Source organism: Nycticebus coucang, chromosome 15 (assembly GCF_027406575.1).
Source record: "Nycticebus coucang isolate mNycCou1 chromosome 15, mNycCou1.pri, whole genome shotgun sequence".
Classification (NCBI taxonomy): Eukaryota; Metazoa; Chordata; class Mammalia; order Primates; family Lorisidae; genus Nycticebus; species Nycticebus coucang.
Window position 1 is genome coordinate 33,223,000 of NC_069794.1, and position 13,274 is coordinate 33,236,273.

Below are 13,274 nucleotides of genomic sequence, written 5' to 3' on the forward strand. Positions count from 1 at the left end.
TCCTAGGAGTCGAAGTTTCTTTCTCTTTAGTCTTTGCCATTTCTATAAAGCCTATATTCTTCTTTATTGATGTCCTGTCCCACTGTCTTCAGATGCTGACTTTAGGAGAAGATCTGAGAGTATGGAGGATAGAGAATTACCTCACAGAATGCCTGGGTCTTATGTTACTCCATACTGTCAGTTTCTGCACATTCCTGAGAAGGGACAAGATACTGTGGAATATAGGTTCCTGAGAGGCAGAGGGAATAGAAGGCATTTTGAAGGAGGAGGAATCAATGCTCTTTAAAAGGTTGATAACATGTGGATATGAAAAGTGGGAGGATATCCTGGGGGAAAGATTAAAGATTCTATCACTTTTCCCAACAGTGTGGATGTTTTCTCAATCTTTGTAGCAAACAGGTTTTCTCTGGGTATTCACTGAATAAAAATGTTCAGTAACAATATGTAGGAATACGTACATTCTGTAAGAGAGTTCAGTGTCTGTTCATTACATGTCACATTAGCAAATAAAGGTAGTAGTACTTTGAACCTGTTTATGCTCTTGGGTGCCAGTAATACTTTCTTCTCAAAAAACTGACTTAACTATATAAAGTTGATGTTCAGTAATAAAATTTCTCAGGCATAGATAACCTTAGTATTTCTGTATATCTTTATCCAAATGGGAGAGGACCTGCCCTTGAACTCTGCAAGAAAAGGGTACTGAGAATTTAGATTTTAATGGTGACTTTTCTTTTAAATCATCAAAATGATCATCAGAAGTTGAATTTTCCATAGGGTTGTGAAGGATTTTAGTTCAGAAGTCTGTGCTCCTTGGTCTGTAATTCCATGGTCTTGATCCTAATAAATCTTTTCTTTTGATATGAGATGTTATGTAAGAGAAAATAATTTACTATGATAATACATTTCTGGTTATTTATTAAAATATTCTACCCTGCTCAATAGGGTCATCTGTCGGAAGCTTGGTCCCGAGTGACAAAAAATGCTATTGCAGAAACCATCATCGCCTTGACTAAGATGGAAGAAGAATTTAGGTCTCCAGTGAGGTGTATTGCAACAACTAGAGTAGGTATTCTTGTTTGTTTTAATTTGGTCTGTAATACTGCATATTCTTTTTTAGTAGTAGATTTGAACATACTTTAATCACTAAGTCAAGTTAATCCTTTTTAACCAAATATTGTACTTACTGAAAAGTATAAAGGTCTTTTATAAATTATGGACTATAGATGGTAGTCATTATTTTCCACTGTTATTATTTTAAGAAGATGACTTACTGGTTAGAAAGGCTAAATTACAATGAGTGTTAGTGTATTGTCTTTCTAATGGTGTTTGTAGCTCTCCACAGTGAGTTCAGTGGCAGCGTTATGCTGTGATGAACTGGAGCTCCTTTGAGGACAAAGCCCCTCCTAGTCCTTTTTGTATGGCCTAGCTGTCCAAAATGTTGAGCCCCCTGGCTTACTTACTATATTTACAAGTCTTACATTTTTTTTTTTAATTTTAGAATATCAGAGTGGAGGGCACATGTGTTTTGTTTACATACTTGGTTTTTGTACAGATTAAGTCAAAGTTATACATGTAACTGCACGTGTTATGTTATATTAAGACCCAGGGAGACTTCCAAGAAGAAGTCCCAAAGTTATACACATAATTATGTGGGTAAAGGCTAAATGTCCCTTTCACTCAGATAGTGTGCACTGTACCCAGCAGCTGTAAACTTACCCCTCCCTGCCTCCCCTCTCCCCCCAGCTTAACTTTCATTGAGACTTACTTCCATGCACTTAAGTGTTGATTGATTAGTTCCAATATGGTATTGAGTACATGTGTTTCTTTCTCCATTCTTGTGATGTCCTACTTAGAAGAATGGTTTCTAGTTCCCTCTAAGTTACCCAAAAGTATACAATATCACCATTTATATGGCTGAGTAGTATTCCATAATATGCATGTACCACATTTTATTAATCTATTCATATATTGGTGAGCACTTAGGTTGTCTTCCACATCTTTGCAATTGTGAATTGTGCTGCTGTAAAAATTAGAGTGCAGGTATCTTTCTTCTTTGGGGTATATGCCTGGCAGTGGGATTTGTGGACCAAATGGTGGGTCTTCTATAATTTCTCTGAGGTATCGCCCTACAGTCTTCCACAGAGGTTGCATAGTTTGCCGTCCCACCAACAGTGCCTGAGACTTCCTTTCTGTCTGCATCCACACCCTCATCTGTTGTTTTAGGACTTTTTTTTTTTTTTTTTTGAGACAAAGTCTCACTGTGTCACCCTTGGTAGAATACTGTGGCATCACAGCTCACAGCAACCTCAAACGCTTGGGCTTAAGTGATTCTCTTGCCTCAGCCTCCCAAGTAGCTAGGACTACAGGCACCCACCACAACCTCTGGCTACTTTTTGTTATTGTTGTTCTTGTAGTTGTCGTTGTTTGGCAGGCCCAGGCTGGGTTCAGACCTGCCAGCTCTGGTGTATGTGGCTGGTGCCTTAGCCACTTGAACTATAGGCACCCAGTCTGTTGTATGACTTTCAATACAAGCCATTCTCACTGAAGTTAGGTGCTATCTCCTTGTGGTTCTGATTTACATTTCCCTAATGAATAGAGATATTGAGCATTTGTCCATGAGTTTCTTGGCCATTGGCATACATATCTTCATTTGAAAAGTTTCTGTTGATGTCTTTTGCCCATTTTTTTTAATGGGGTTGTTTGGTTATTTCTTGCTTGCTTTTACTTTTAAAAAGCAAGAATTCCTTCCGTAGGAGAGGAGAGGATAGTATCTCTGAGGAAATGAGATTGCATTTTTTAGATGAGACATTCATAACAAACCTATCAGATTTCATGCCCCATACACTTCCATAAAAGATCTGAGATTTCCTTAAAGCAGGGAATGTAAAAATGTTAGGAAAAAGTGGACACTGGTGAAAATTGTTCAGGTTAATCCTCAGAAATCTGAAAAAAATATAAATTGTATTTCCCTAAAGCAGAAAAAGCCAATCTGCACTATCTTGCTGGTGTGACGTGAAGCAGGCATTTTTGACAGCGGCCACTCATGTGCTCCTTTCCTTCATTCTGTTTCCCCCTCCTCCTTGCATGGACTGTCCTGTTCTCTCTTGCCAGTCACACTCACACGCACTTGTTAGAGTGAATATTAATATGCAAATTTATTTATTCATATGTGGTTTGCATAGTAGACCAATAAAGGATAATTTCATATATCATGTGGAAAACAGGTTGGTCCATCAGAGAAACAGTCTTTCTTCAGTACTGCCTTGGTACAGTAAATATTAATATGCAAATTTATTTATTCATACATTGTTTACATAGTAGACCAATAAATGCTAATTTCATATATAAGGTAAAAAACAGGTTGGTCCATCAGAGAAACAGTCATTTGTTCAGTACATAATTTGAATGCCTATTGTGTGCATGGCACATATGGCAGTGATTGTGTGTACCTGGTACCACATCAGGAAAACTTGAGAGCCACAGATATCTATATCAACAGCAGCCAGCATTTATCGAGCTGTGCTCATGTGTCAGACGTTAGCATGTTATAAGTCTTCCTCAAAAATTCAGTGGTGTAACAGCCTTTCCTTTCGACAGCTCTGGCTTGCTCTGGCGTCACTGTGTGTTCTCGATCAGGACCATGTAGATCGTCTCTCCTCAGGGAGATGGATGGGAAAAGATGGGCAACAAAAACAAATGGTAAGACCAGAATTATTTTGTAAGAATTTATCTTGTAGAACTCTTGAAAAGTTGTATTTCATAGGTCAAGTTTATCACACAAATCTATTTCACTTAAAGTCCCCTCTTCATAGTATATTGCAAACTTTAGGGGCTTTTATTTAATTGTATTAGAGTTTTCTCCTGCTTCTCTGAGTCAATTCTTACATAAAAATTTCTTCATAGCCAGAATATGAAACTGTATCTAGACATTATATAAAATATCTTACAGTCTTATGGTGGGAAGGAGGAAATAAAACAGTAAGACAGAAACACGCCACACTGCCTATTCACGTAGGCAGTATGTGCTCAAAGAGGGTTTGATGGGTATTTTTAGTATCACTAGACACAAAGACTTTACAAATGCCCTTTTGACATTTTCTTATTAATATTCAGGACACAGTTGGGGAGCAAGACACAATTGTAACAGGGACTTTAACAAATGCAGTCAGCGTAACTTGGTTTCTTGTACCCTCAATGAATCCCCAAAAATTTAAAAAAAAAAAAAGTGAATCATTTTATTCATTTAGCATGCAGAATGTTTGGCTATATGATGTAAAAAATATTTCTTAATTCACTAAGAAAAATATACGTGTTCTTTTTTTTCACATGTAAGAATATTTTAATTTGTGCAATACGAACTGTGGGTGTTTTGAGGTTGTTGGGGGAGCAGAATGGAAAGGGAATTTTGAAATCAAAAAAGCAATAATAGGTTGCTGATAGATAAAGATCTATCACCACTTTATAGATCAGGGATGGCTGGAACAGTCTTAAAAACCAACAGCTCACATCATTTCTCATTTTCTCCTGTGAAGCCAGCGGCAAGGGGTTATCATTACAGACAAGAAGACCAAGGCCTGTAAGAGACAGACAAGGACTTCTGGAGGTAGTGTTCTAAAACAGCAGTCCCTAACCTTTGTAGCACCAGGGACCTATTTCATGGAAGACGATTTTTGCATAGACTGAGGGAAGAGATGGTTTCAGGATGCTTCAAGCACATTACAACTCCACTTCAGATCATTAGGCTTTAGATTCTCATAAGGAGCACACAACCTAGATCCCTCGTGTGGGCAGTTTACAGTAGGGTTCATAATCCTGTGAGAATCTAATACCCCAGCTGTTCTAACAGGCAGCAGAGCTCAGACAGTGATATACTCAATTGGGAGCGGCTATAAATACAGAAGATGTTTTGCTGGCTTGCCCGCTGCCCTGTGGCCCAGATCCTAACAGGCCACAAACCAGTAACCTGCTATAGCCCAGGGGTTGAGGACTGCAGTTTTTTCTTTGTTTGTTTTTTTTAATTTTTTTTTTAATTGTTAAATCATAGCTGTGTACATTAGTGCAATCAAGGGGTACAATGTGCTGGTTTCATATACAATCTGAAATATTCTCATCAAACTGTTCAACGTAGCCTTCATGGCATTTTCTTAGTTATTGTATGTAGGCATTTGTATTCTGCATTTAGTAAGTTTCACCTGTACCCATTCTAACATGCACTGTAGGTGTGGCCCCACCCATTGCCCTCCCTCCAATCTAACCCCTCCCCTCCCTTCCCCTTCCTTGACCCTTTCCCCATATTCTTGTGCTATAGTTGGGTTATAGCCTTCATGCGAAAGCTATAAATTAGCTTCATAGTAGGGCTGAGTACATTGGATACTTTTTCTTCCATTCCTGAGATACTTTACTAAGAAGAATATGTTCCAGCCCCATCCATGTAAACATGAAAGAGGTAAAGTCTCCATCTTTCTTTAAGGCTGCATAATATTCCATGGTATACATGTACCACAATTGATAGTGATCAAAACAGCATGGTACTGGCACAAAAACAGAGAAGTAGATGTCTGGAACAGAACAGAGAACCAAGAGATGAATCCAGCTACTTACCATTATTTGATCTTTGACAAACCAATTAAAAACATTCAGTGGGGAAAAGATTCCCTATTTAACAAATGGTGCTGGGTGAACTGGCTGGTGATCTGTAAAAGACTGAAACTGGACCCACACCTTTCACCACTAACTAAGATAGACTCTCACTGGATCAAAGATTTAAACTTAAGACATGAAACTATAAAAATACTTGAAGAAAATGCAAGGAAAACTCTTGAAAGAATCGGCCTGGGTGAATATTTTATGAGGAGGATTCCCCAGGCAATTGAAGCAATATCAAAAATACATCACTGGGACCTGATCAAACTAAAAAGCTTCTGCACAGCCAAGAACATAGTAAGTAAAGCAGACAGCCCTCAGAATGGGAGAAAATATTTGCAGGTTATACCTCCGACAAAGGTTTAATAACCAGAATCCACAGAGAACTCAAATGTATTAGCAAGAAAAGAACACGTGATCCCATCTCAGGGTGGGCAAAGGACTTGAAGAGAAACTTCTCTAAAGAAGACAGACGCACAATCTACAGACACATGAGAAAAATCTCATCATCCTTAATCATCAGAGAAATGCAAATCAAAACTACTTTGAGATATCACCTAACCCCAGTAAGAGTAGCCCACATAACAAAATGCCCAAACCAGAAATGTTGGCTTGGATGTGGAGAAAAGGGAACACTTCTACACTGCTGGTGGGAATGCACACTAATACTTTCCTTCTGGAAGGATGTTTGGAGAATACTTAGAGATCTAAATATAGACCTGCCATTCAATCCTATAATTCCTTTACTAGGTTTATACCCAGAAGACCAAAAATTATAATATAACAAAGACATCTGTACCAGAATGTTTATTGCAGCCCAATTCATAATTGCTAAGTCATGGAAGAAGCCCAAGTGCCCATCGACCACGAACGGACTAGCAAATTGTGGTACACGTGTTCATTTTATTAATCATCATGCCTGCATAGCACATTTAATCACTGAATTTGGGGTTTTCAGAGACTTTTATAGTTAAGTGTACTTGCAATAATGCTGTTTAACATTCAGATTTTAAATTCTTAATAGCTTTAGAGTAACAGTCTTTTATTGTTATAAATTTCACTTTCTATGAGTGTCTAAGACTCTCTTGTTAACCTAATGTAACACATGGAAATGCTTATTTTAGCCTATGTGTGATAACCATGATGATGGAGAAACTGCAGCAATCATTTTATGCAATGTCTGTGGAAATTTATGTACTGACTGTGATAGATTCCTTCATCTTCATCGACGAACCAAAACTCACCAAAGACAGGTAAAGATTTCTGTCTTTGTACACAGAATGGTGTCTGGAACATAAAATACAGCCAATGAAGTGTTAAATAAATGTGGGAAAGAAGCTTGGTATAATTGGAAAAAATGGACTTTGGAATCAAAGATCTTTGTTGAGCTCCCAGCTATCTCGCTTATCAACTGTAAATTTAGCAAGTAGTTTAAGCTTTCCAATGCCTGGTTTTGTTGTTTTTGAGACAGAGTCTCACTATGTCACCCTCAGTAGAGTGCTGTGGCATCAACAGCTCACAGCAACCTCAAACTCTTGGGCTTAAGCAATTTTCTTGCCTCAGCCTCCCAAGCAGCTGGGACTACAGGCGCCTGCCATAATGCCTGGCTATTTTTTTTTTGGTTGCAGTTGTCATTGTTGTTTGGCAGGCCCTGGTCGGGTTCAAACCTGCCTGCCTTGGTACATATGGCTGGTGCCCTAACCACTGTGCTTTGGGCACTGAGCGCCAATGCCTGGTTTTCACATAGGCCTGTTGCAAAGATTAAAGAGGAGAAAATTGGAACTATCTGGAACATTTTAGGATGGGTGCTTCATTGGAGAAAGCCACTCTTCTTGTTGAATAATTGTACTTCCTCTTTCAGAATAAGTAAATATATTTTTCTCTTTTCCTTAATGAAACACTAGGTCTTCAAAGAAGAAGAAGAGGCTATAAAGGTTGATCTTCATGAAGGTTGTGGTAGAACCAAGTTGTTCTGGTTGATGGCTCTGGCAGATTCTAAAACAATGAAGGCAATGGTGGAATTCCGAGAACACACAGGTAAAAGAGGATTAATGTTGAACCATAAATAAGATTGAACCGTGCCTACTGATTATGAGTAAACTAGATGTTACTTCATTTAATGTGAATAATGTTGAGTGATTTTCTGATGTTTGATTATGACATTGTTGATCAACATTACTATATTTCTAGACAGAGACAGTGTTCTGTGGTGCAGTGGGCATTAGACTAAAAGTCAGATAACCTGGTTTATCACTAACTATCGCTGTGTGACCTTGAGAAAATCATTTAACCTCTCTGGAACTCGTTGTCTTCATTAAAAAGCAAGACAGTTGTCCAGAGATAAATGTGACTGATTGTTTTCAGAAATACCAAATACATTTCCCATATGTTAAGTATCACAGCAAACGGAGGCTCCGTAGATAAAATATACTTACTGACATTCCTTTCTAATTCTGTTCATTGTAACCCTACAGGAGTTGCTGCATTAAGATCTCTTTTAACTGTAATGTTGTATGACTTACTATTTTCAGAAGTTTTTGTAGGCCTAGTCCTTGTCAAGGTTTTCTGAATGGTATTGTTCCCATTGATAGTAATAAAATAATTAACAAGAATTAATAGATGTTACCTTAGACAAAAAGTAACATACACGTTTAATATACATCTCTAAAACAGATTTCATTGTATTTTAAAGTAAATCTTACATATTCCCAGCTTGAAGTTACATTGAATGTTTTTAGCGTTATCTGTAATCTGCTAATTGTCTGACACAAACTTTTGATGTTGGAGTTAGGTGTAAACCTGAACCAAATTAACTCTCAATTGACAGATGACTTTTCATGCTATAAGAGCAGGGCATTTTTTTCTCAAAGCTGATTTGTTCTCCTGTGATCTGTCAGTGGCATATGTTACATTAATAAATGCTCTAATGTTGAGCTATCCTTGTATTCATGGTCTAAACTATTCATTTTAAAAAATACTGTTCTATAAATATTGCTGAATGTAATGTATTGATATTCAGATTTTTGTATCTGTGTTTAATTTGGAAGAAGTGGTTGTTAATTTTCAGATCTTCATGTTCTTTTTCTTACTGCTCTGTTTTTATATGGATTCTTTTCTCTCTTTAAATAGTTCAAACATTTTTTTTTCCCCCCAGATAGAGTCTCAAGCTGTTGCCCTGGGTAGAGTGCCGTGGCATCACTGTTCACAGTAACCTCAAACCCCTGTGCTTAAGCAATTCTCTTGCCTCAATCTTCCATGTAGCTGGGACTACAGGCACCTGCCACAACACCTAGCTATTTTTTGGTTGTAATTGTCACTGTCGTTTGGTGGGCCTGAGCTAGATTTGAACCCGCCAGCTCCAGTATATGTGGCTGGTGCTGTAGCCGCTTGAGCTACAAGCACTGAGCCAGTTCAAGGAATTGTTCTGTTCTCCAAATGTTATACTCACTGATGACAGGCTTTCTTCTATGCCTTATAAGTTTGTTATTAAGATCCTTAGAGAGTTCCATATCTTCTATGTATTTTTATTTCATTTTGGTTATTATATTTTATCTGGTATTATGCAATTGACGTAGGGGCTTGCCACATCTGCTCAGTCTGGTAACTTGACTGGCAACTTAGTCTGTTTCTTGTACTGAAAAAGGATAAGCAAATCAGTCAAGTGATTATTTGGCTTTAGATAGGTCTCGTTTCTTATCCCATTTTTATTTATTTTATAATTAGGGCAACTTAGAACCTTTTGGCTATACAACTACAAGGCTTATTTTCCAGTGATGTCAATTGATACAAACCTAGTTTCCTTTTTTATTTTAATTAGTTATATTAAAATATGTAGGCAACATATCCTTAAGGAAGAGTTTTCTTTTTCTGCTTAAATCTAGGTAAACCCACTACAAGTAGCTCAGAAGCTTGTCGCTTTTGTGGTTCCAGGAGTGGAACAGAGTTGTCTGCTGTTGGCAGTGTTTGCTCTGATGCAGATTGCCAGGTGAGTGTCCAATTCATGGTCAGGCCATCCTAGTGAGGAATAGCACGTGTTCCCACGTGACACCATTGCTCCTTATAAATAAGAATTATAGCTCAGCAGCACCCTAGCTTTCTAAATTAGTACATTACCTCCTATGTCAAGAGTTAAATGCTTTTATCAAAGGTAGAGAATGGATAAAAAAAGCCTCTCAATCTGAAATCAGACTTTTGTGTGTTTATCAGCTACCATGATCATATGTATTTAATGGAAGAGTTAAAAATTTACAGATTACATTTCCTATACCTCATACATACTTTATTCACTTATTTCCCTAAAATATATTTTCAGTATCTGAGAGTTCTTTAGTTCTGAACATATATACGTATGTTCCATTTTATCCAGATGTTTTTGGTTCCTCAGTTAATTAACAATTTGGATATGCACAGAAAGTGAGAGGTATCTAGTGGGTTTTTCCCCCCTTTTCGTGAGGAGCAAGTGGAAAACAGGGAACTGTTTACTTCAAGAACTTTTTGCTTCATGGCTATGCATGATAACAAATACATTATCAGCATTTTCTTTATATGAAGTGAAATTTTTCAAAAATCATACTAAAAGAAAAACAGATTCTGTTAATAGTTCTAAATGATACTCAAAGAAAATAACTTCAGTTGTTGTAACTTAGCCTTCTTAGGTATTTCTAGTGTGAAAATAATTTTGAGAAATGTATATGATAGGTAAAATTATCAGAATGTGTGCCTTTTTAAATACTTGAGTACCATTACAATCCATCTTTAACAGGAATATGCTAAGATAGCGTGTAGTAAGACACATCCTTGTGGCCATCCATGTGGAGGCGTCAAAAATGAAGAGCACTGTCTGCCCTGTCTGCATGGCTGTGATAAAAGTGCCACCACCCTGAAGCAGGATGCAGATGACATGTGCATGATATGTTTCACCGAAGCCCTCTCGGCAGCACCCGCCATTCAGGTTGCTTTAGCTTTTATCTGAGTTGAATGTATCTAGCCAATAACATGAGAAAATATAAATATATTTGACAGATAAAAAAAGGATTAAAATCTTTTTGATGTCATTAGGCAAAATGTTATTTTACCATATGCATCAACCATGTTAATGAGGAGCAAACTCTCCCTCGTAGGTTCTGCTTCCCATTTTGTGTGCTCAGCTTCAGCTTAGGATTTGCATGACCTTTATAATCAATAGAATGTATTAGGTTATCCAGTAGCTAGTCTCTTCTAAATTTCCAAAATTTAGGGTGATATTTTTATAGCATTATCTAATTGATCTATAATGATACATAGGATTCTTCTGTACATAATAGACATTACTGTGTTCTAAATAAGTTTTTTTTTAACTTTTACCTATTGTCTATTTCCAGTTCTTAATTCCAGGACAATATTATCCAAAAAAAAATTTTAATCTTTAAATCAGTAGTTTCCTCTTCTTTTCATGAGATACAGAATGGAATAATTTTACATTGCTTCCTAAGCTGGCTTACTTTACATAGCTGGCATTAACGTATAAATGGTAAAAACTGGGAGAAGCTGAAGACCTAGTTAATATGTCCCATAAATAGTAGAGAAGTTCTGAAATTTCATTGTACTAAATGTCTCGCTATTTCTCTTACCTGTTTTAAATGGCATCTTGCATCGTGTAATCTCCCAGTTACTGAAGTGTTCTATCATTAGAACATTGGCTTATAGCCTTCTGTTCTGTTTATTTAAGCTGGACTGTAGTCACGTGTTCCACTTGCAGTGCTGTCGACGAGTTTTAGAAAATAGATGGCTTGGGCCAAGGATAACATTTGGATTTATATCTTGTCCTATTTGCAAGGTAAGGAAAGTGTCTGAAATCATCTACTGTCTAATTCTTCTCATTTTTATCTTTCAAAATAAATGTATGTCAACATCTCTTAATGTCCTTCCCAATTTACTTTGTACACATCAGCACTCGGTAGTTTTCTGCCTTCTTTATACATGTGGAACTTGAAAATATTACATTACCTTTCTTATGTAATGCATTTCAAAACAGTAATTATCCATTAAAAACTGGGTTAAATTCTATTAAGCATGTTTCATGAGAAAATTCATGTAGGCGTCATGGTGCAATAAAGGGCATGTATCACTCCTTTCAGGCTCCCTGAGGGTTCAGGTCACATGGCATCACAATAGGCAACCACCTGCCATTAAAGAGTGAAATCAGAATCCTCAGAGCCATTGGAACATATTATTTTAGAACTCATCTAAAATAAGGAGAAAATTCTTGGCATTTTGACACATCTTTACAAAGGTAGTAAGCAAGTAGGAAGTTGTTTTGGAAAACTAATGATGACTGACATAAAACCTTTAAGAATGGTGTAGAGCCTTTCCTATTCATCATTCTTTTTTGCTCTATTAAGCTTTCGGCATTATGTTTGCAGACTAGTATAAAGACTACAATATGGAAAAAGCTTAGCACAGTTATCACCTAGTTAGACTGAGGAACAGTCAACAAAATTGTTGCTTTTTTTGCTTTCCCCTCTCAACTGGTACCTCAGAGACAGGTCACATTTAGGAATCTGGAAATAGATAAACGAAAGTGGTATAGAAACTACTACCTGTTCACTTCTATCACTTAATATTGGGCACACATGGAAGGAGTGTGTCTAATTTGTGGCAGCAGGGAAATTTTTTATTTCCAGAACAGCTAAGGCAGCTCAGGAAATTAAAGGTGATGAAAAGGAATTGTCATCCTCTGTGGCCCTTTTGCTTCCATTTTCTCTGCTTTTGGGAAAATGTGGGCTTGTAAGGGCTTGATAGGATTATTTAAGTGGCATTTTATTTATAATATGTGTTCCGTCCGGTTATCTCCTAGCACAATGCTTGGCACTTAGGTATGTACCAAGTCTGTGTGGAATTGATAGTAAATGATTGTATTTAAAGATTTTCATCTTTCAATTTCAGAACAAAATAAATCACATAGTATTAAAAGATCTACTTGATCCAATAAAAGAACTCTATGAGGATGTCAGAAGAAAAGCCTTAATGAGACTGGAATATGAAGGTCTGCATAAGAGTGAAGCTATCACAACTCCTGGTGTGAGGTTTTATAATGACCCAGCTGGCTATGCCATGAATAGATACGCATATTACGTCTGCTACAAATGCAGAAAGGTATGCTATAAATTACACTAAGAAGTGTTAATAACTAGAGCTTCACTATATAACTAAGAAGTCAGATTGCATAATGCTACCTAATTATTCTTACATTTTAAGCCTGAAATTAAAAATGAAACAGTTTGGTATACTATTACAAGTTGTACTTGTTTACTTAATTTGTTTTGGGATTTTTTAATTTTATCTAATAGACTTTTTTTTAAACATGTAATAGTTCTGTATACAAGATATTTTCCGTCAGTGTTAACCTCCTGTTCGCCCAATCCAACTGGTTCTTAAATAAATTTCTCTTACTTGATTCTGCTAACTATTTCTTCCTTAAAATTCTTACTTCCTTGACTTCCAGGACAACACTCTTAGTGTCCTTTCTTATCATTTGTCTTTAATTTCTTCACTGAGTTCCTTTTTTTTTCTTTTTAACTTGCCCCTTAAATAGTTGTTTTCCCAGAGCTTCATTCAATACCTCTTTACCTTTGGTAACCTCCTATATGTCC

The 13,274-nt window shown here is 36.9% G+C and overlaps 1 protein-coding gene across 16 annotated transcripts in view; it reads left to right on the forward strand.

Annotated features, from left to right (window-relative positions):
* The window catches only part of MYCBP2 (MYC binding protein 2), a 309,994-nt gene that overhangs the window by 290,360 nt on the left and 6,360 nt on the right, over window positions 1–13,274 (forward strand). For all 16 annotated transcript variants that reach the window (XM_053563137.1, XM_053563138.1, XM_053563143.1 and 13 more), the window contains 8 exons: window positions 943–1,062; window positions 3,598–3,699; window positions 6,768–6,896; window positions 7,548–7,680; window positions 9,525–9,628; window positions 10,406–10,594; window positions 11,351–11,458; window positions 12,568–12,777. In XM_053563137.1, the coding sequence (XP_053419112.1) occupies window positions 943–1,062; window positions 3,598–3,699; window positions 6,768–6,896; window positions 7,548–7,680; window positions 9,525–9,628; window positions 10,406–10,594; window positions 11,351–11,458; window positions 12,568–12,777 (1,095 nt within the window). The remainder of the gene's footprint in view (window positions 1–942; window positions 1,063–3,597; window positions 3,700–6,767; window positions 6,897–7,547; window positions 7,681–9,524; window positions 9,629–10,405; window positions 10,595–11,350; window positions 11,459–12,567; window positions 12,778–13,274) is intronic.